The following is a 22,383-nucleotide window of genomic DNA, read 5'->3' as shown; positions in this document are numbered from 1 at the left end:
TCTGGGCGGCCGAACGGCTGGTGCTGAAATCATGGGCTGATGACCCTGCTGTATTGTCTTGCCCAGAAGCCTGGGGCAGAACCTCCGCGCATGATCGGGATCCTACTCGAAACAACCTCTCGGTGCAGTGATCTGTTGTCATGAAATCTGACCCTGATGGCCTGAATACCCACTGGAAGAATCCTAAATGGCTGGTGGGCGGTAATAACTCTCTGCATTGGGACTGAAATAGGCGCTGGAAGAAACCTGATTAGCTGGTGGGCCATAAGAACTCTCCGCCATGGCACTGAAATAGGGTCGCACTGGAGCACCCCGAGGAGGCGGCAATGCTGGATATGTGGGCCTGCTGGGCTGACCCCTCATGAACTGACCTCTGCCCCTAGCCGGGGCACTTCTAAACTCTCCGGAATAACGGACTCTCTTGTCCTGCTGCATCTGCTCTCTACCCCTCTGACGGTAACCCTCAATCCTCCAAGCAATCTTCACTACTAGCTGATAAGACGTCCCCATATCAACCTCCCGGGCCATAGTATCCAGAATACCTGAGTGCAACCCCGCAACAAACCTCTACACTCGCTCTGCCTCGGTAGGAAGTATCATAAGTGCATGGCAAGACAACTGAGAGAATCTCACCTCATAATCGGTCACTGACATCTGACCCTGTTGAAGCTGCTCAAACTGGAACCGCAACTCTTCCCTATGAGAGGGTGGGATATACCTATCCAAGAATAGACGTGTAAACTGGTCCCAAGTCATGGGAGGAGAATCTACTGGTCTGCTAAGAAGATAAGACTGCCACCACTTACGGGCCCTGCTTCCAGCTGGAAAGTAGTGAAATCCACCCCATGGGACTCCAATATCCTTATGTTGTGCAGTCTGTCCCTGCACCGATCAATGAAGTCTTGGGGATCCTCATGTCGCTCACCTCTGAAGACAGGAGGGTGAAGCCTGGTCCATCTATCTAGTAGCTTCTGTGGCTCGCCAGTCGCAACTGGTCTGGGCTTAGGTACAACTGGCTGGGCTTCGCCCACTGATAGTGTGCCCGGGGTCTGATATACTGCAATTGCATGTCCAGGAGCCTGAGCAGTAGGGGTCTGTGCTCTCCCTCCCGCCTGAGATGTGACTGGGTCTGCTGGTAATAAACCAGCCTAGGTCATAGAATCCATGAACCGCAGCATACAGCTTATGACCTCCTGAAAGTCCGGTGCTGACTTGAAATCGACCGGGGCTGGCTCTGCTGCGGGCACCTCGCCCTGCTCCCCATCAATGATATCCTCCACTGGATCGGCTGGTGGTGCAATTAGGGCAACTCTGGGATGTCCTCGTCCCTACCTCGGGTGGGTGCCCTCCCTCGGCCTCTGCCTCGGCCTCTAGCAACAGGGGGAGCAGCCTCTCCCGGGTCAGGAACGTTTACCGTGCGCGTTCTCACCATCTGTGAGAGAATAAGAGGAAGAAACTTAGTACACCATCAATTATATGATAGAAGATGAATAAATAGTGGTTTCCTAACACCCTATAGCCTCTCGAAGATACGTACGGACGTCTCCACACTGATCCGCAAGAATCTATTAGGCCAGCCCATAACTTGTGAGACCTACGTGAACCTAGTGCTCTGATACCATGTTATCACGATCCGATTCCATTATAGGCTGTGATGGCACCCAACATCATTGTTAGGCAAGCCAACACTGATCAATCTAGTGGTTTCCCATTTCTAATAAGTTGCTAGGTGAATAACATTCCTCATTGTTAAAAGATTTAGGAATTTACAGATGTAAAATAATTAAATGAAAGCAACTGAGTGCAAATCGTAATCATAAAAATAAATCCAAAATCATAAATCTACTAGCGTGTGCCAAGATCTGGTATTACAAGTGTGTGGGTTACTAGTAGAATATACAAAAGATCTCTACTCCATTATCTGAAATAGAATAGACAGAAAATAAATCAACGAGACACTCCGGCTGTTGCTGAATGGCTCGGAAGAGCAGCACACCGTGTGGTCTCAGACCAGAAGTCAAGCATGCACGCCGGACTGATAATCAGATGCACCTGCCTCAAGTCCTGCACATCAAGTATAGAAGTGTAGCGTGATTACATAAACAACATGTCCCCAGTAAGTATTCAGTCTAACCTCGAAGAAGTAGTGACGAGGAGTCGACTTTGACACTTAATATGAGCTAAAGATACTATGCCAAAATTTACAAATAAGCAGCGATCTCGCACCTGCGGTCGCAGGGCCGCACCTGCGTTGTCGCTTCTGCGGACAAAAGTCCGCTTCTGCGGAAGTGCCCAAGCAGGCTGGCTCTGCTTCTGCGGATGGGGTCCCGCTTCTGCAAAGGTTGGGGGCGCACCTGCGGATCCTGGGCTGCCCTTCCTTGGCCGCTTCTGCGAGCTCGCATCTGCGGCTGGCCAAGTGCAGGTGCGATTATGACAGCAGCTGGAAGCTTCAGCTGTTGCTCCCAATTTTCAACTTGGCCTGAGCCTCGTCCGATTGACACTCGGGGCCCCCGGGGCACCGCCCGAACATACCAACCAGTTTGGAATCATAAAACGGACTCGCTCGAACTCTCGGATGTCACACCTCCTTTTTCCCGAGGGGATTAGGGGAGTTTTTCCAATTTAAGTGACATTAATCGAAATGAGATTATTTATTTATTTCAGAGTCGCCACTTGGAATATTTATGGTGTCCCAAGTCACCAGTTTATTTTAAAATCCCAGATCGAGGAAATTGACTCTATTTTTATGGTCTGCAAACACAGAAAATCGGATAAGGAATTTGGTTAACCCAGGAGAAGGTATGAGGCACTCCCGGATTCCGTGGTTTTAGCACGGTCGCTCAACTATTAATAATTGGCCCAATTATCTGACTTATTATATATTTAAAACCTATTGTGCTTTTTAGCCTTCTGACCGCTTTTAATTATTTATGGAGTTTGTTTGAACAAGTCGCGATGTCGTACACTTGTTATTTTGACACACATCGCAAATCGCGCCACATAAAATACACCCGCGATTTACGACATGCTTATTTTATTAGTGTTTGAAGTTATGGTTGGGTCACATGAAATGCACACCCGAATTTGGATTTATGGTTTTAGTACACATTGCGAATCGCGCCACGTGAAACGCACCCGCGATTCACAACATGTTAAATTTATTGTTGTTTGAAGTTATGGTCGGGTCACATGAAATGCACACCCGAATTGGAATTTACGTATCATGACTATGCCACGGGAACCGTACCCATAGTCACGATACTTTATTTATCGCGCCTAAAGCAAGCTACGATTGTTAGTTCACTCAAATATTTGAGATGCATTGTGGGGCATACAAGTTATAGATATCACTTTGTAGATGAAGTATACAATTTGATCACTATAAATTATTTGGGCTTCTGGCCGAACTTATCTTACTATTATTAAACTCAAACAATACCATGTCCCAATATTTTTGTAACAAGCTCCAGCTCCTCTATTACGATATAATTTCAATAAATTAAACCCATCTCTTATACTATCAACAAACTATATATTTAAACTTCTGCCACCACTAATTGTTTTTGCATTTTTCAACTAACAAATAAAAAGAAGAAACCAAATCATGAACAATTAAAGCATTTCCTAACAAATATGCAGAATATCCAAAACATAAAATGAAAAGATGGCAACATTTTAAATCAGAGAGTAAATCAGAACATACAAAGACCATATTAATGTGACCACGTTTTATTCAAGCTTGACATGAACTAGTACAAGATGAAGCAAAATAAAGAATCAAATCTAAGAGTTTTAAAAAAAATGGACCTTAGTGAGCGGATTTATCTCTGATTAATGCAACTCTGAATTTACATTTCTGTTTAGTCGAAAAGCAAACGAGAATCTGGCCGAAAAATTGAGCAGCGACCAAAGATGCTAACGGGGACACGAACGCGACGGAACCTCAAACAAAACCTCGCGCCGGCGATAAATCGACCCTCTTCGTTTAGACCGGAATACTCGATCAACTTTTGAGACGAGGAAGAATTAGCTGGAGGTATTATTAAAGTAAAACCTTTTAATCCTTCTGTTTTCTTTTGTAAAGCTTTCGTTTTCAAGACTTCAAAATCGAAAAAGTAATGATTATGGAAGTAGCTTTTGTGTGTGTATGTGTGACTTTGTCTTCTTAGTAGGGAAAAACTTGATTAAGAATTTCCTTGCTAGATCATCCCAAGTGTAGATTGAGTTCGTGGGCTCCTTTTGCAACCATTCCTTAGCTTCCCCCAATAGTGAAAAGGGAAACAATGTCAGCCTGACATAGTCCTTGGAAATGTTTGAATAATTGTAAGTGTCCGTAATTTCCAGAAAATTCTGAATGTGCCTCTGGGGGTCTTCATGAGATAGACCCACATATTGCCCTGTGGACTGAATCAGTTGTACCATGTACTGTTTGGGTTCAAAGTGCCCCGTGATATCAGGCTTCACAATAGCCTGAGTCATATTAGCAAGATTGGGCCTTGCGGCTTCTATCACCGGACGCTCTTCATTACATGCCATCTCTATTGGCTATGGTTAAACTACGATGTCCAACTCTCTTTCAGTTCTAGTTCTAGATTCGACTTTCCTCCTTACTCTGTGAAGTGTTCGTTCAATTTCAGGATCAAGAGGAAGGAGATTGTTTGCGCTTCTACTCCTCCGCATTCAAAAGAAGAGCCTCCGTTAACACAAACAAGGCAAGCTGAAAATTAAAAACTTGAATAAATAACTAATAAGAGCTTAACTCAGTCAAGTAGCTAATTTCTAAGTCCCCGACAATGGCGCCAAAAATTTGTTACGACCAAAAACACTCACGCAAGTATACATGGTCTTCAAGTAATAAAGTAGTGAGTAGAGTATCGTTCCCACGAAAATTTATGATTAACTTTTGACTAATTCAAACTCAAACAACTTATCGATTCAAGAGATTTCTCACATAATATATAAGTGACTAATTTACTACCTAAAACTATCAAGCAATGAAATAACTAGAAATCAACCACAACACTTAAACAATTTCGGATAACAATCAGTAGGAGAGGATATTCCAGGGTCATAGGTTAGCTAACAATCATGTTGTGTTCTTGGCTTAAAATGACTAATTAATTTATCTGGATTGTTGATTGACAGGGTTGATATTACTCATAAGAATCTATCGAGTTCTTACTCGCCTATTCAAGCTAACTTAATGTATGTATATCTATGAAATTAAGATTAACAAGAATGCATTTATAATTCCTGTATTTCAACCAAGCAAGGCAATTAGGTATATGTCTATCCTAATTGCGAATCCATTCCCCGATGCCCAGTTTCAAGAACTTGCTCTATTTAATTCTATATGCAATCTAGAATTCCCACTTTCGAGTTCAACTCTAGATTCGTAGATAGTATTTCACTGTTATCTACTCAGCAAAATAATTAAAAATAGAATCAAATAAACAACCCAATATGATAAACTCATACTCGTCAAATTAAACTTCAAACATCAACATTCATGTAGCACCCATGACCCCAAAATAATAGGGTTCTTAGCCACTCATGTTCATACAATCATCGAAAATAATATTTTCAAACATAAAATCAATGAATACTAGAAGAAGAATGGAAGAATTGATCAACTCCGTGCTCCTGAGTGTTTCGTCCTTTTGTTCTCCTCTCAAAGTCACGTCACCCCCTCAAAATCATATTTAGTTGTGCATTTGTATCGTGTAAAAATAACCCCGGATGAATATACCCTTTCCAAGGCGAAGTAGGAATTACTCTGCGATTTTTGCACATACACGCCGTGCCCCGCGGCGCGCTTGTGAAGTTTATTAGTGGGCAGTAATTTTTTTTCTTGTCATGCAATTTTACATTGCTGCGTCGCGCCCCATGCGGCGTGACAGTTAATTTCTCAGAGTGAAATTGTTTCATCCTCTTTTGACATCCAGATTTGGTACATGACCTCCGAACATGATCCCGATTTAATGTATTGGGCTTTTACTCAGACTTCAAAGCTCCAAATTGATCGATTTAGCTCCAAATTAACTTTTGAACTCGTAATCACTTCCTGCAATGCATAAAACATGTACTAAGTGTAATTCACTATCATTTAAGCTCAAACATATGTAAAATGCAGTAATTATAGTGCAATACTACGGCTAAAATACGAGTTTCTAGCCTAGCATCAACTAAATGTATATAACCACTAGTAATACAAAAATTTTACTAGAAAACACATTATGTCCAACACTACACTAACTATAAACAATACATCAACTTGTATAAACATATATAATATTGTATAGAAGTATTTATACATTCATATACATAATTATATGTTATTATACAGTGTCGATACAAACTGCTACATGGTTATGATTTTTTATTCCAACTTCGACTTGTAGCAACAGGTATTAGAACTTTATGCGAACTTTATGCGAACGATTCCGAATTTAATACACAGACAAGATACATCCAGTTTTAGATCCGAGACTTCAAGGTCGTAACAATGCTGATCCGAATTTCAAACTTCAAAATCTTCCAAAATTAGTGGTTATTTCTCAGCGCAAATCATGTTTGAGAGCTAAAGATTTTAGATCTGTGTGAGTTTTCATTTTTATTTCAAAATCTTCAATTCTTCTTCTGCTTGCCACCATCGGACTTGGTGGGCTTGGACGACGGAGGAGGAGTCCGAGCTAGAATTGCGTAGGGGATAAGGGGAGGAGGAATAACGGAGGCTAGGGTAAGAGAGGATGATAGGATCTATTTGGGTTAGAAAGAAAGAAAAGAGAGGTGGTAGGGAGAGAATTGAGTGCGTTGGGAATGAAACAAAAAAAGAAATAAAAAACCTATTACGTGCTTTGGGATAACCGATGAAAACTATTTTACAATTTGGGTTAAATCGGGTAAGGACCTAATATATGGGCCTAATTTTGTTGGTATGTTGGATCAACTGACAGTGAAGGTAATTTTCTCATGAATGAACAAAAAGAAATTTTCAGAAACCACTATTATTTAGTGGCTATTAGTTTCTATAGCTACCATATATATAATTACTTCCTATAGCTACTATTCAGTTATTACAATAGTGTATTCGCGCTACTATATTCATGAATACAGCAGCAAAAAGCGCTTAAAAATCAGGGCAGTCCAGCTGTACGCGTATGTATTCACATGTATTCACGCCATGTATTCATGAATACAGCAGCAAAAAGCGCCTAAAATCAGGGCAGTCCAGCTGTACACGCATGTATTCACATGTATTCGCGCTGCTGTATTCATGAATACAACAACAAAAAGCGTCTAAAATCAGGGTAGTCCAGCTGTACGCGCATGTATTCACATGTATTCGCACCATGTATTCATGAATACAGTAACGAAAATCACATTAAAAATAGGTATGTCCAGCTGTCTAATAACAGAAATAATATCAACTAGCATGATACACTCCTAATATAACTCAACAAAATCAATTCTAACATGCCTCATTAGCAACCCAATTAATTAGAATAATTTTTCAGTTGTATATAACTTTTGTATTTAATGTGTTTCAATATTATTTTTTACGGTTGCATTCATTAGATTCAATGTTTGTATTTAGTATATTCGCTATTTTATATTCAGTGTATTCAAATGTATTTGTATTAATAATATTTTAGTTATTCCTAATACATGTTATTACTGTTGTATTCAGTATATTTTATTGGTTGTATTCGCAGTATTTCTATTTGTATTTAGTATATTTTATTGCATTTTATTGTATTTTAAAATTAAATGTATTCACTGTTTATATTCTGTTCTATTTTAATATTTGTATTCAGTATATTTAAAAGTTTATATCCTATATTCATGCGTACTATATGTGCAGTATGCATGAATACATGTGTATTTAACTGTATTAAAAAAATACAGACTTCAAAATACATAAACACAGGCAAAAAAATATATTTATATAAAAATACAATGCGTTTGAGTGAATTTGTACATAATATAATATATTTGTATCATTGTATGTGACTAAATAGCAAAGAAGAGAAGAAAATTCGTCGGAGATGGCGTTTTTCGGCCAAGACTCCTTGTATCGCTTCACTGCTTCTTCCATTACAATTTACACCGCTTCCAATTCGACCACTTCTTCCTATTTTCTCCCTTACTTACCGCGCTAAGAATCCCTTTTTCTCTTATTCTTCTTTCTATTTTGCTCAAAGAGAGAGAGAAGAAAGAGAGAGAGAAAGAAAAAAAATTCTGAGAGAGAATCGTGTGTTAATTGAAAGAAAGAGAGAGGAAAAATATAAATAGTGTATTTCATGCCTTATTTCATGCCTCAATTGTAGTATATATCATAAATACTTATTTTTCTATAAAATATAAAAGGTAACTATAGAAAATAATATTTTAAAATAATTTTGATTTATAATAAATAAGGTATATACCTTTGCTATAGAAGGTAAAATTTCCCTGAACAAATAGAAAACAGAAGATTGAGGGGAAGTAACGAATTTTTTGTAATAAGAAATTATTTAGGGGATGGGGAATTTGACAAAGAGATTACGAAATAGAAAAAGAAAGAAAAAAAAAAGAAACTGAAAAAAGGAAAAACAATAGGAAACTAAAAACATAACAAAAATATATTTTTAGTGGGCAGAACCCAAACTTGTGTTGCCACTTCTTTCTTTGTTTTTTTCTTTCTATGTTTCGTTTCTTCTTTTCATTTCATGTTTTTTTTTTATTTCAATACAAAAGGTTAAGAAACAAAAGTTGTGTTCTTTCTAATGAAAGAAAGAAATCAAAATACCGATATTTAATATTAGACTAAGAGAATTACTGTGTATTAAAACCACGTATACATATGTTATATCTAAAAGTGACAATCTTACTTGAAATCTTTTTATATTTTTTCATGTACGAAGGAAAATATAATAATAGAAGACACAATTCACGTAGGCTCATTCTAATAATTAATGATATTTCACAATTGCGATTTCATCAATATTTAGAATTAAACGAAAACTTTTACATGAAATATTTATCTTATTTGTTTTGACAAAACTTATAAAAAAACATTTCTAAATTGATTAAAACATCGCTTCGCGTGGACATATTCCTTAGTATCTGATAATTCTAAGTCGTATTCTACGTCAATTCAAGATGCATAATTCTATTTATTGTTGGTCAAATCATCATTCACTTCACTGCATGATATATATTTTAACTCATATATTAATTTCAGGTACATATCGCATTTGTGCACAGTAGAGTTATAAAACTTCACAATATCGGTTGGGCGTTTGTATGCGTCAACAATAACCATATTAGCCATCTGAAGAGCTTTTGTTGGACGAACTTTAACTACATATCTATAGTGACGGATTCAGAATTTTTATCAAAAAATATTAAAATAATATAATTTACTAGCGAATAAGATATCGCTTTGATACCCTTGATTCAATGTCGCTCCGCCCTACCTGTCCAACTCTGTAATATATCAATTAGTAAAAACTTAGGTTGTACCAAAGGTGAAAGTTGTTGTCAAACAAACAAATATAAGTTTGAGTACGGTCAAAAAGAGTACGTGTCAATTTCATCGCATGCAAGGGTAATGTGCTTTTTTCTACCACGTGTTAATGGCCTTTTAAGCATTATATATCTGCTGGACTTCACGAGATTTTTCCTCTCCTCTCCCCCAGAAAAGAAAGAACAATTGCTGCAAATGCTCTGAAACAATGGAGCTTGTCTTGGATTTAATTCACAAAATCTTGAACACTTATTTACCTCATATATCAACAACAGCACTCATCCACTTCATGCCTTTATATCTCTTTCTCAAGTTTCTTCACTTCATTTTCCGTTCTATATTTAGTGAAAACGTCGCTGGTAAAGTTGTTCTGATCACAGGGGCCTCTTCTGGTATCGGCGAGGTTTGTACCCAACATTTTACACATTTCTGATCCCTTATACCCAACAAATGACACTGTAAAAATAATAGCCGGAAAAATATATAAAATTTGTATATTTTTTGTATATATATATACATTCTGTATTTTATATACAAAAATTATACAAATTTTATATATTTTTTTGACTACAGATGTAAATAATACCCCTAACATTTTACTTACTGAATTTAAGTTCCTTTTACACCTGTATATGGTTAAGCTTAAATGGAGAAGTGAAAATTCATATAGCCGACCTAACTTGTTTGGATGTTTAGTGGTTGTATTGTTATCTATGGTGTATGAATATTTGCACATGTAGTGAGGTCATTTATAAGGTTATTGATGTGAAATTTCTATGATAAACATTAATTGATAACTTAAGTAATCTTATATCACAGGTTAAATTACAATGATAGGTAAAAAAAATCTTTAGACTGTCAATATATATAAATTATTCCTTGTTAGATTTATAATCATTAGAGTAGTAGGTCTTTTTTATATGCAGGACTTAGTTGATTAATTTGAGTTTGTTATGGAAATTGAAGCATTTAGCCTATGAATATGCTAAAAGAGGTGCTCGTCTAGTGCTTGCGGCAAGAAGGCACAGAAGTCTTCAGCAAGTAGCAGATATGGCTTATTGGCTTGGATCTCCAGATGTTGTTCCTGTGCATGCTGATGTTTCCAAAGTTGAAGATTGCCAGCGATTAATTGAGGAAGCTATAAACAACTTTGGCAGATGTAAGTGTAGAAAACTAATAAATATAACAGCGAATGATCATCTTATATTGTACGTAAAATTAAAGAATTGTGTCAATTGTGTTTAAGTGTCAATGATTTTGTTGCTAATTTTGCTGTAGTGGATCATCTGGTGATCAATGCTGCTGTGACGCCCCTATACATGTTTGAGGATCTTATAGAGGTCACCAACGCTGCACCCGCAATGGTAAAATCCATATTCTTTTTCCTTTTCTATTCATTATTGAAATCCATATCCTTTTCAAAGCAATTTCAGCATCTAATTAACATGAGTAAAGTGTGTAAATGTCTTGGAGTTTGCTCATATAATGAACTTTTGGGAAAGGTAAACCAGAGATTAATTTAGCGTATGTTGTAATCTCAGGACATAAATTTCTGGGGTGCAGTTTATACTACCCATTTTGCCATCCCCCATTTGAAGGAAACCAAGGGGAAAATCGTAGCAATCACTTCATCAGCTGGTGTTTTGAATGCAGCCAGAATCAGCTTCTATAATGTATATTATCTGGCAACGACTTTGAATTACATTCTTCTTATGCCTCATTGAACTGGGATGTAATTCAGTGTTTCTACAGGCAAGTAAAGCTGCAATGATTAGTTTCTATGAGACGCTGCGGGTAGAACTTGGGACACAAATTGGGATTACAATAGTCACTCCTGGACTAGTTGAATCTGAGTTGACCAAAGGCAAATTTCTCACAACAGAGGGCAAGTTGGAAGTAAACCAAGTAATGAGAGACGTAAGCTACTTCTTTTGATTCAGATGTCAAGCTTTTATAACTACTGCCCTAGCAACCGTTGAATTGTGTGACCACCTTATCTCTAGTTTAAGCTACTAGAAAGAAAAAACACCTCAATTTATTTACTTACGTCTTCAAGACGTCCCTCAACTATTTATTTTCTCATCTTTCTCAAAGATAGCAAAATTCATTCAGTTTGTTGCAATTGTTACCAGGTTGAAATGAGTGTTACTCCTATATTGCCAGTGCAAAAATGTGCTAGAGCGATTGTCAAGAGTGCATGTCGCGGAGACAACTATCTAACAGAACCACCATGGTTCAGGACATTATTCGTCTACAGAATATTTTTCCCTGAACTTCTAGAATGGTTCCAACGTTGGTTTTTGTTCCCAGGGCGAGGGCAACCACCAACAGAGGCGCCCAGCAAGATAATTCTAGATGTGACTGGATTTAAGGAATATGGTTATCCAAAGTCTGTCTTATCTCCACATATAAAAGTGGATTGAGGACACAGTAAACTGAAGCTAAGCTAGAATAATGTCAGCTAAGTTCCCATGCAAACTGGCCAGAATGTGGTTTCTTTCTTTTCATTTTGGTGTGGAGTACTGAAGATGAAAGAAACAAAACGAAAACGAAAACAAGGTGGAAAAAAGAGGCTGACAATTGAATTAAAAAAACAACTGTTGTCTTGGCAGATACCTTCTAATGCAGTTCACTCCTGTAACTTACTTCAGATTGTTGATGGTGAATGAACTGATTGCTATTTATCTTGGTTTGGAAACTCTTACGTTAGTCTGCACCAAGTCACTTTGTCCGGTATTTCTTCAATGCAAAGTCTGCAACGAAGACTGCTTCCAATCGTTTCCATTTAAAGCCAGTGATTGATTCTTTAGAGCCTTTTGTCATACTTCTTATGGTGCACACAAATGTAAGTCAATAAATAAAGGGAAAAGGGCCAAATATACCCCTCTACTGTTCATATTTATCTCCGTTATACTATCGGATCAAATCTACCCTCACCGTTAGCAAAGTTTTCAAATTTGCCTTCTAACCTAACGGAAAGCCCCAAATCCCTTCTATTTACCGCAATTCTTCTCACAAATCAGTCTTCTCCTACGTGTGATCCATCAGAGAAGAAAAAAGGTTCATATTATAGAAATGGGAGTGTGGAGTTACAGCATAATTATTCCCCTTGTCTTTGGTTATGCTCAAACCATAAATGAAACGCAAAATTCACAGTTTATGGGTATGTCTCTAACGGAATGAGGATGAGTGAAATACCGTAGATAATTTGGAAGAGATTTATTTGATTCTTCAGGTGGTCGAAATGCATTCGCTTATGAAGTTACTAATATTTACTATTTTTTATGGACTACAGGCATAACAAGCCGTAGGTATCCATGTAAATGCATTCCCTTTCGGATTTGGATTTAGTATGTTATTTGATGCAAATTTTGCTTGCGCAAGCACTTCTGCATGAAATTTGTGACAAATAATTCTTTAGTATTATTTGAGAAATCCTAAATTAAATGATTTGTTTAAATTTATGTCGAACGTTCTTTCAAAGGAATATTTACTAGTGTTCTCATGTCTGGAGGTGGCAAGTTTGTCAAGTCTTCCTGCTCTAAATAATCAAGTGGAATAAGAAATCAGCTTGTCGAGGATATTTTCTTATCTGATAGAGCACACGCGGAGATAAGTAATTTGTGAGAAAAAATTGTAGTAAATAGAAGGAATTTGAGATTTGGGGGCTTTTCGTTAGATTAGAGGGCAAATTTGAAAACTTTGCTAACGATGAGGGTAGATTTGACCCGATATTATAACGGAGGATAAATGTGAACAATATATCAAAGTAGAGGGGTATATTTGGCCCTTTTCCCATAAATAAACATATAATATTGCAAATGTAAAATATTGCTAGTTTATGGTTCTATAGAGAAGATCAATTTCACTATTCAGCATACGATGTTCTTGCATTAGGTTCTCCATATAACAGCTTAGGTGCAATAACAACGTGAAGCATGAAACTCTATTAGCAATTCTATAAAGAAAAGTTCCATAAAGAACAACAGGGAATTACCTCAAAATTCAGCAACAGTTTCCAAAAAAGTCTCAAGGTCTTCCTCGGGTACAATGACTCGTTTGCCACAGAAGCAGCAGCAGTGGTTACCTCTACAGGAGAAAAACCTATTACTCTGCACAAGTTGAAGTCATAAACAGTTGAACAAAGGATCAAACTCTACGTGTTTCATTAAGTCCAATCTTGACCAAGTCATATCATGATCAAATAGTATCTCAGAAGGCTTCCATCATCGATATAGACTCAGAAACTTCATGTTTACTCCTTCCTTTACATTGAAACCTTACTGAAAGAAGGTGCATAATGAAACAACAACAACAAAAAAAAACCCATTATAATCCATAAGTGGGTCTGGGAAGGTTAGTGTGCATGCGCACCTTACCACTACCTTATAAAGTTAGAAAGGTACATAATTAAGGAAAATAAAAAAAGACGTATAACCCAAGAAAAAATAAATGTGGACACAAAAGCTTATAAGTTACCGATTCAAATCAATTGACTAGTTTTGTATATCTTTATTACAAACATAGTTACCCAAAATGTTCTCTTAACAATTAATATAGTGTTCGCCTGTCATTCATCTCTCTCGTCCTCCTCGAGATAGACACTATGCACCTCATAAGTTAACCTTTTCTTTGTAACTGTTAGTCGGCGGATTTTCCTGAAGGTGCACTCTCTTGCACCTTAGCTTCTTCATCGAAGCACCACCTAAGTGACACGGAGCTCCCAATCTGAGCTGTGTATCTCTTAGAAGTTTAAGCGAGTCTTTGATAACACTGTTGTGAATGGCACAAGGTTAGTAGATTCTTAACTAAAAGCATGAAGATTAATTGCAAGGACAAGAAGTAAACGCAATACAAAAATGACATCCCCACTAGAAATAGGATTAAGTTTCTTCCTCGTAAATGCAACTGGTTTATCAGACATTTCCAATATAGCAACTCTCTCCAACAGTAATATAGCCCAGTGCAAAATATTCTGCCTATATAAGAGAGGTAATGAAATTTTTTGAAACAACATCAGATGAGGCAAAATACTAAGTACCTTGATCTTTCCTTTGACAGCACTGTCCTATATACCTGCATGCCTAGCAAGACAGACTAACCAAGTAATTGCAAGGGTTCCCCTTTTCTTCAGAAAGTATAAACATATGTTCCAACTCATCAACCAAATCAATTTCATTATCAATTGCTGCAGTAGTATTAGCTTTACATCTTCCCTGTGGATGCTAATTGTAGAGACAGGAGTGTGGACAGCGGAAACAGTTGCGATAGATGAGAAGCTAGGTTCTGCATTTTCACTACATATGAAGTGGCAATTTCTTCTCTAAATGAAGAAAAAGGTTATAATTAGTATACATACAGTAGAGACACCTAAAAACTTGGAAGCTGAAGTCCTAAGATGTTGTTTAGAATAATTTTGGGCACACTTGAAATAGGAAAACAATATCCAAGAGAACAACGCCATACCATGTTTTACTTTTTTTCTCCTGGAGCTCCCATTTACAAGTAGCGCATCTTTGTAACCAAAAAAGAAAGAATTGTGGTGTACGCGTAACGTGTAAACAAATATTTTTGTGAGTGTGTGTGACAGAAGAATCAAGCGAAAAACTTCAGTTAAAAGATTTTCCAAGATACGTGCACTACCTTGTATTTCTTTTCTCACTCTGAGATGAGAATGGGAAATACATGGCCTTAATTAGCTCATTACCCTATAATAAAGGGAAAGAACAAAACGAAGCAGTGCAACAACCATTTTTTTTATTTATTTAAAGCCGTCTTGTAATGACGGGAGGTTTGGCATCGACCCCTACCATGTAGATTAATAACCAAAAGCTGAAGACGTGAAGGAAGTGCAACAACCATTTGCCAAGAAGATATACTAAGAGGAAGCTGATGACTACAAGAGAATGAAAACAATGAATACACATCATCTGGTAATATGATCAGAACATACTTGACCAAAGTGATGAACATGAATAGTCCAGTGAAGGAAGTTGCCATGTTTTCATCTGGAGAAAAACATGAAAATAATACCGTAAGTTCTGGCAAATTTAATAGACCAATCAAGACAAACTGCAATTTGAAAGATATGCTTCAAATAGTCTGATTATGGTCTCTTGTTGAGACTGTTCATTTTTGGTTGTAATTTACATTAACAAACCAAGATTTTCAAGTACCTATCAGCTAGAATTGTCAAATCATCACTATCTCAAAATTTCGACCCCCTTTAGCAAACTCATATAACAACCGTTCTCCTGACACTTTTTTGTCCAACTGGTAGAAGCACTGACAATCATTAACCAATGCTAATATGCACCAAAAAGGGGACATCATATTTCCACAACCAGATGATGGCCGGACTTTATGTAGAAAGTATTTCAAATTTTGAGATTCAAGGAGCACTGGTTCATCTTAGAAAACTAATGGAGCACATTAGGTATACAAATCATGAAATTAAATATTGAATTTCATAGTGATTAACACATGCTAAGTGAACGAAATGAAAGTGCAAGGAGCCATCCAAAAGGAAGCAATCACAAAACTCACGGCTTACTCATACTAAAAACCAGAAGACCCTCTTAACGGTATCAACCAAAGTAGCTCACCATCGGAAAGTTTTACGTATGAACAGGCAGTACATAAATCCAGAAGCTAGTGTAACTGCAGATAAACTTTTCTTTAGATAGCAAAGTACCTTGTTCATGTACCTTAAAAAGAATACTGCTTTCTCCAATGGATATATAAATAAGTGGAGCATCGACAACTTCTGGTGGCCATGCTGTACAAGTAGCTCTAGTCACCAAAGAAGGAACCACTCAGGTCCTTGTTCTGGCATTGGGCAACAGAGAATTTAATCGAGTACTAAAACTGATAATTTCTGTATAAACTCAGACTTTCAGCTCAAATTTGGAACCTTCACACACTGTAGTGCTGGCATTCTAGTACTAGAGCGAACTACAGCTCCTAGGTCCTCACTGACCAAGTTGATATTAAGCCTCATTAAAGGTCAACAGTTTGAATGTGGAAGATGGCCGAAGCACAACTCAGCTGAAAGATTGAAAAAACAGCCTTCAATTTCATCTTTTAGTCAATACCATCAGATTAAGTCTAACTTATGCCATTATCTTTTAAACCACAAAAACTACGACAACCATTGAACATTACTCTCTACCATTTAAGAGGACATGATATCAAGCTATACTATTAAGCAACATAATCAGAAATTGGTTTGTGAGATTCCAGACAAGGTAAACTTTTCCTAGTCCCTCTATATACCTTTCCGCATGCGGTGCCTTATTTACTTATCATCGACTAGACTCTCCGCACTCCTTATAAATCGACCACCATCGTACCCAAGACTTCGATTACTTCAGGGACCCCAGCATCAAAAGCCCATGCTTCAGATTGACATTGATGAGAGCAACCTGCAAAGGACAGCATCCATCCATATGAGAATCTAAAAACATCTATCATCTTCTAGGGTAGATTTATTATTAGTTAAAAAAAAGAAAAAAGAAAAAAAAAGATCTTAGTATTCCTAAAATATACCTGCAGCCCAATAGGAGCCAGAACATCAAGAACTTTTACAGCCCTGTATTACATGCCAAAACACACGTTGAATGCCATCTGTCAGGGGCAACTTGAGAGGCCTCTTTATCTCAACAGCTGCTCTATGGTACCTGTCTCAAAGAGGACAACTGATATTCACAACCTCGTTCTCCTTGAACGGGAGAGGGATGCAGTATCATAATAGTTGCAGTCACAATAAGGACATGGGCTCACACTAAGTATTATGTGCTGTAAATAGAACGGCCGTATATTGTAATATAATATAAAAAGGACCGTGAGAGAAAGCCTGGCCCTATAAGTCCAGTTTCTCATTCCCAGCATTGGAAGTCAAATGTAATGAAGCTTGTGGAAGTGTTAAGTTAAAAGGGAGTCACAAACATAACAATTATCAAGCTTTGCAAAAATGGCAATAGTTAAGCAATGCAAGTGAAAGAAAATGCTTATTAAGCTATAGAAATTTCAATTCCAAGTTGGAAAATCCAGTTTCATCAATGAACCTCTTCTCCCCAATTCTCTTCAACTTATTACTCTTGATTGATATGTCAATGTATAAGTTTAACTTAGAATGGCTAAATGCTTTCAGCAAAAGATGATTATCCAACTAAATCTGTTGACAACTTTCTGATGTGTCAAACAAATCTTTTTCTAGAGAAATAATCAATCAATCAACTATACGTCTATAGCACAACCCAAACTAGTTTTGGTCGCGGTCCCCAAAAGTTAAAACTAGAGGTTCTTTAAATCCCTTTTTGGAGAATACCCTCCCGAAAAGTTCTAAGATGTTCAAGGCAATTATAAACTACAGATAAATATGAAAAGCTGACACCTATTGGGAAAAAAAATTTGGACCATTTCTCGATTTGTGCGTGTCATCCTTGCGCAGGGGCCATGCTAATCTTCTCTGTATCGTTCCAATTTTATCGGATGTCCCCGAAGGGACGAACTCATGTCTTCTTCTTTCGCAATATAAGGAAAAGTAAGTTTTAGAAATGGTCGGTGTGGAACTAGTTGGTTGGATGTTCTTTCCATGTTTAGTTGGGTTCTTTAAAAGCCCAATTATCATTTGCCAAATGGGCTGTAATAGGATGTCAAACTGCTCGAGCCCACTAACCCAATTAAGGTGTTTCATGTTATTTTTTATTTTTTATTTTTTATTTTTTAAAATGTGTTTCACGGTAATATTGGAAGTACCATTACATAACTATTTTAATCCGTTGAAAGATTGATGAAAAGAAGTAAAGGAAAAAATTAAGAGAATCAAGTGTTTCCTTTTAATCCCTCATTGCTGTAACAGTGGAGTGTTTTCCGTATCCTATATTAGACAAGCACGTGGAATCTTAAAAATTATACTACTACTTAATAACTGTTCTCAAACTAATTACTATTTGAAAGTATAATCTAAAACAAAATAGTTTAGAATTTTAATAACAAATTATTAATTTGAAACTGTATTAAGCTATACTTAGAATAAGTAATTACATAGCTGTTTAAAAAGTACGGAGAGCTTTTAATTGCTTTAAATTGCAACTTTATTCGTCCGGCCTCCTATGCTTACAAATTTTACTATTTTTATTAATGGTATAACATGTGACCACATAGTTGTATCCTTAAAGGGTGTTATTTTTGTATATTGACTTCAAAGATGAAAAAAAACATAATTTCAACCACTACAACAATAACATAACAAGCTTTATTCCCTAAGTGGGGTATGAGGAGTGTGAGCACCTAATTTTTGACCATGCTTGAATTTTTTCTCACTCATCTCACCAATACCTCACTTTTCACTCCATCTTTCTCGCTCTTATCTTCTCACGCATATCCCCACTCCACTTTTTCTTGTCCCCCATGCTTCCCCCCACTCACAACCCTTCCCACAGATCCCCATTTTTTCCTTCACGTAAATGGACACGCAAAGGAGGAGGTTAGTCTTCGAAACAAAAACCAAAAAAAGAGGAGACAGCCATAACGGGATCTCTTCCAAAAAATCCACCCAAGTCTAGATCTAAAACCATCCCCAAAATCATGTAAAACTCCATTAAAATAACGTTAAAACTACCAAAAAATAGCGGCGAAAATCAGCTCCAAACCAGCTCATCCCCATCAAAGAATCAATTGCAATAGTTGGGAAAAAACGCAGCAAAAGTGGCTGTGAGAAACCAACCAAAAATGACTGTTCCAACACATAAAACCAATCTATAAGTCATCCAATGACAAGGTATTCTTGTTCGAGTTTGAGGATTTGTTGAGGTTGACGGTATTGTTCTGGTTCCGAGCTGTTATACAAGTTTCTTCTTTATCAATATATTGAAAAGCATTTGGCAACAGTGAAGGTCCGTTCCTTTTTATCTTGTCACTTCGTTAAGTTGATATCTATATGCTGCATATTTCCATGATCGAATGTAGTGAGCCGCAATAGAAGTTCATGAATCTGTAGTTTTTTATTGCTTTGTTTTATTTATTTTGTCTCGTCTTAGTTTATATTTTTCTTAGTTATGTTATTGATTTTACACATAATCTGCTTTGTTTAAAATGCTCAACGGTGAATTTTGTTTGATTTGCTAAATATTAGTTTAATATTTGATTTGCTAAATATTAGTTATGTTTAAAATGCTCAATGCTCAATCGTGATTGTGTACACGTTCGCATGACATAATTGTGATTTCCAAAATTAAAATTGAAGTATGTGTTCGCACAACTTTGGCCAAAACAATCTTAATATAATAAACTATTATTAATTGTGTACGCGTACGCATGACGTAATTTTGGCACAATAAACAAAACGAATTCACACATGTGATTCGTTTCAAAGATAATTTCATATTTTAACAATTAAAAGCGAATAGATAAAACATGAAAATCAATAAATTAGAGTTTATCCAAAATTAATTCAAGCCATTTTCAGTCAATAAAGCGACCGTACTAGAACCATGGGACTCGGGGAATGCCTTATATTTTCTCACCGGTCAACAAAATTTCTTACCCTGACTTTATTTTCACAGACCAATAATAATAGAATCAAACCTTCCTTTGACTAGGGATTCAAATAAAATGTGACTTGTAATACCCAAACACTCAATTCCAAGTGGCAACTTTGTAAATAAAATAATCTCTATTCAAGTTTGTCACTTTAATTGAAAAAACTCTTTAACCCACAATAATTCACACACATATATTTTGTGGGGTAAAAAAGGGTGTGACAGCTCTGGCGACTCTGCTGAGGAATTCAAGAATTCGAGCTTGTACATTGATTTTATTTGACTTTATTAATTTTTGTATATATTGTGATTTATTTGGGCCTAATGTGCTACTTGTCCAGTTTTTACCGCTTTGATATTGTTGAATTGTATATATAAACTGTCTTCTCACGCACACCCTCTGAGTCTTCTGAATATAACCTTGGGAATCGCGAATACGCTCCCCATTCTTCTTTGAGATAAAGCTGGTGGGCCTGGGCTCTCGGTGAAGGATTATTAGTCACCCATGTTTAAGAACGGGGAGGTTCTAGTAGTTAAGCCGGAGAAGTATTGCTTCCGGTACGCTACCCCTTCCCAACTAGAGTTGTCTGCTCGTTTTATGGTCAGTCTAGATGCAACTCAGCCCCTTGGATTTTTAAAACCTAGAAGAACAAGCCACATACTTGGTTATTCATAGTAGGATCACTTTATTGCATCATGTGCATTTGACTTAGCGAAACTCAGCATAGGGGCCGGGTCCGTATAAGTTATGCATCCTTTTTGCGGCTATCATGTTCACTTATGTGCTACTTGCTGCATTATTTGGAAGGCTTGCTTGCATTTTTGACTGGCTTTAGAAAAATAGTTGAGCAGAATTGAAAAAAAATAATCTTTTCCCCAGTTTTGTACAAATAATCTTTTTTTTACTATAAAAAAATGAAAAACAAAAAAGAGAAAAATAAAAAATGGTCAAAATCTATCAAGTCTTGGACCGAATTATGCGGGTCTGATTCTCATCGGATGTGAGATACGTAGGCAAACCTCATTGGTTCCGACTTTAGAATTCTTTCATTAGAAAATCCAAAAAAAAAAAATTAAATCCAAAAATATTTTCCTTCTTTTCCGAAGTCTTTCATTCGAAAAATTTTTTTAAATCGAAATCCAAAATATTTTCTTCCTTCTTTAGAATTCCTTCTTTTTAAAAAAAATCAAAATTCCATAAAAAGAAAAAAAGCTCAAAAAATATATATTTAAAAGTCTTTATATAAAAAAAAAGAAAAACAAATGGGTCAGTTTATTCCCGATCTCCTTGAACTACGTAATGATCTGATTCATGCGGCGACATGATACGTAGGCAACCCACAAAAGGTTCGATCAAAATATTTTTCAACGATTCTAAGATGAAGGAGCAAAATGAAGCATGAGTGAAAAGAAAAAAAAAATGGTGATAATGTTAGGAGCGTGGCATATTACGTGTGATTCATATCTATAAAATGCCTAACCCTAACACGTTTGTTGTCTCTTATATAGTAAGCTTAAGGTGGTTGGTTTGTGGTGAAACTGGCAACACATCATTACTTCACCATATCAAAGGGAACAGTAGTAATGGATAGCAGTGATGAAATCGAGTTAGTCAGTGACAATCCCCAAGGTCCGTCATTTGAGCAAGAGTCGGAAGAAATAAGAAAATTGAGACAACAACTGTCTGATGTATATCAAGCTTGGATTTTCGGTCAGCCTCCACCCCAGAGTCCCTCAGAGAGAACTTCCACTGTACCCCGGGCTACTCAACCACCGCTCCATGCAGTGAGCGATCACATTCTACCACCAGGGTATGTGCCAAACTACAACCTTCATGCTGCCCCTGGTACCTCTAATATACGACCTCCAGTCGCACCGGTTAGGAACACCCCTCACGTCGTGTTTGGCACGCCGGTATATACAATCCCGCCACCACCTCCTATGACGAGGCCAAACAATGAGCCACCATCGCTTGCTTATGATGTCCAATACTACTCTCCAAATATGGATTTTAGGGTCTCGGCTCCATACAATCAGACTCCTCAGTACGAGTCACGAGTGAAAACTGAAAAGCCTGCCAAGACGGTTGAGCCGGATGAGATGGCCAAATATGGCTTTTAGGGTCTCACTGGTATGTCTGGGATGACATGGCCCAAGACTTCGTCAAATAATTTCAATACAACATTGATATTGCGCCGGATCGCAATTCCCTGTCCAATATGAAGAAAAAGTCGACGGAAAGCTTTAGGGAGTATGCCATCAAGTGGAGGGAGCAAGCGACTAGAGTTAAGCCACCCATGGATAATTATGAGTTGATCACTATTTTTA

At 37.1% G+C, this 22,383-nt stretch overlaps 2 protein-coding genes, 1 long non-coding RNA gene and 1 other non-coding gene across 9 annotated transcripts; 2 read left to right on the top strand and 2 right to left on the bottom strand.

Annotated features, from left to right (window-relative positions):
• Positions 1-9,655: 9,655 nt before the first annotated feature.
• Positions 9,656-12,203, top strand: LOC104097570 (11-beta-hydroxysteroid dehydrogenase A-like). Its single transcript, XM_009604157.4, has 6 exons — positions 9,656-9,914; positions 10,478-10,670; positions 10,790-10,875; positions 11,053-11,184; positions 11,264-11,428; positions 11,644-12,203. The coding sequence occupies exons 1-6, from the start codon at positions 9,720-9,722 to the stop codon at positions 11,932-11,934; spliced, it is 1,062 nt and encodes a 353-aa protein (XP_009602452.1). The 5' UTR covers positions 9,656-9,719; the 3' UTR covers positions 11,935-12,203.
• Positions 11,978-18,087, bottom strand: LOC104097569 (uncharacterized). Of its 6 annotated transcripts, none has more exons than XR_011409558.1 (7): positions 17,907-18,087; positions 17,060-17,190; positions 16,787-16,935; positions 16,219-16,558; positions 15,465-15,519; positions 13,509-14,834; positions 11,978-12,276 (listed from the first exon to the last, which is right to left on the bottom strand). It is a non-coding gene; the product is annotated as an uncharacterized lncRNA (long non-coding RNA). The 6 variants fall into 6 exon arrangements; XR_011409556.1 differs by lacking the exon at positions 11,978-12,276 and having other exon boundaries at positions 13,967-14,284; positions 14,553-14,834; positions 17,907-18,084; XR_011409560.1 differs by lacking the exon at positions 11,978-12,276 and having other exon boundaries at positions 13,967-14,834; positions 16,206-16,339; positions 16,425-16,558; positions 17,907-18,084.
• LOC117272999 (U6 spliceosomal RNA) lies at positions 17,918-18,020 on the bottom strand. Its single transcript, XR_004507341.1, has one exon. It is a non-coding gene; the product is annotated as a U6 spliceosomal RNA (small nuclear RNA).
• A 3,552-nt stretch (positions 18,088-21,639) lies between the features above and the next one.
• On the top strand, positions 21,640-22,176 carry LOC138895305 (proline-rich protein 3-like). The gene has a single exon (XM_070179983.1). It carries the CDS (start codon positions 21,640-21,642, stop codon positions 22,174-22,176), a length of 537 nt encoding a protein of 178 aa, XP_070036084.1.
• Positions 22,177-22,383: the final 207 nt, after the last annotated feature.

This window comes from Nicotiana tomentosiformis, chromosome 7 (assembly GCF_000390325.3).
Source record: "Nicotiana tomentosiformis chromosome 7, ASM39032v3, whole genome shotgun sequence".
NCBI classification, from domain to species: Eukaryota; Viridiplantae; Streptophyta; class Magnoliopsida; order Solanales; family Solanaceae; genus Nicotiana; species Nicotiana tomentosiformis.
This window is presented reverse-complemented; position numbering and strand designations above follow the sequence as displayed.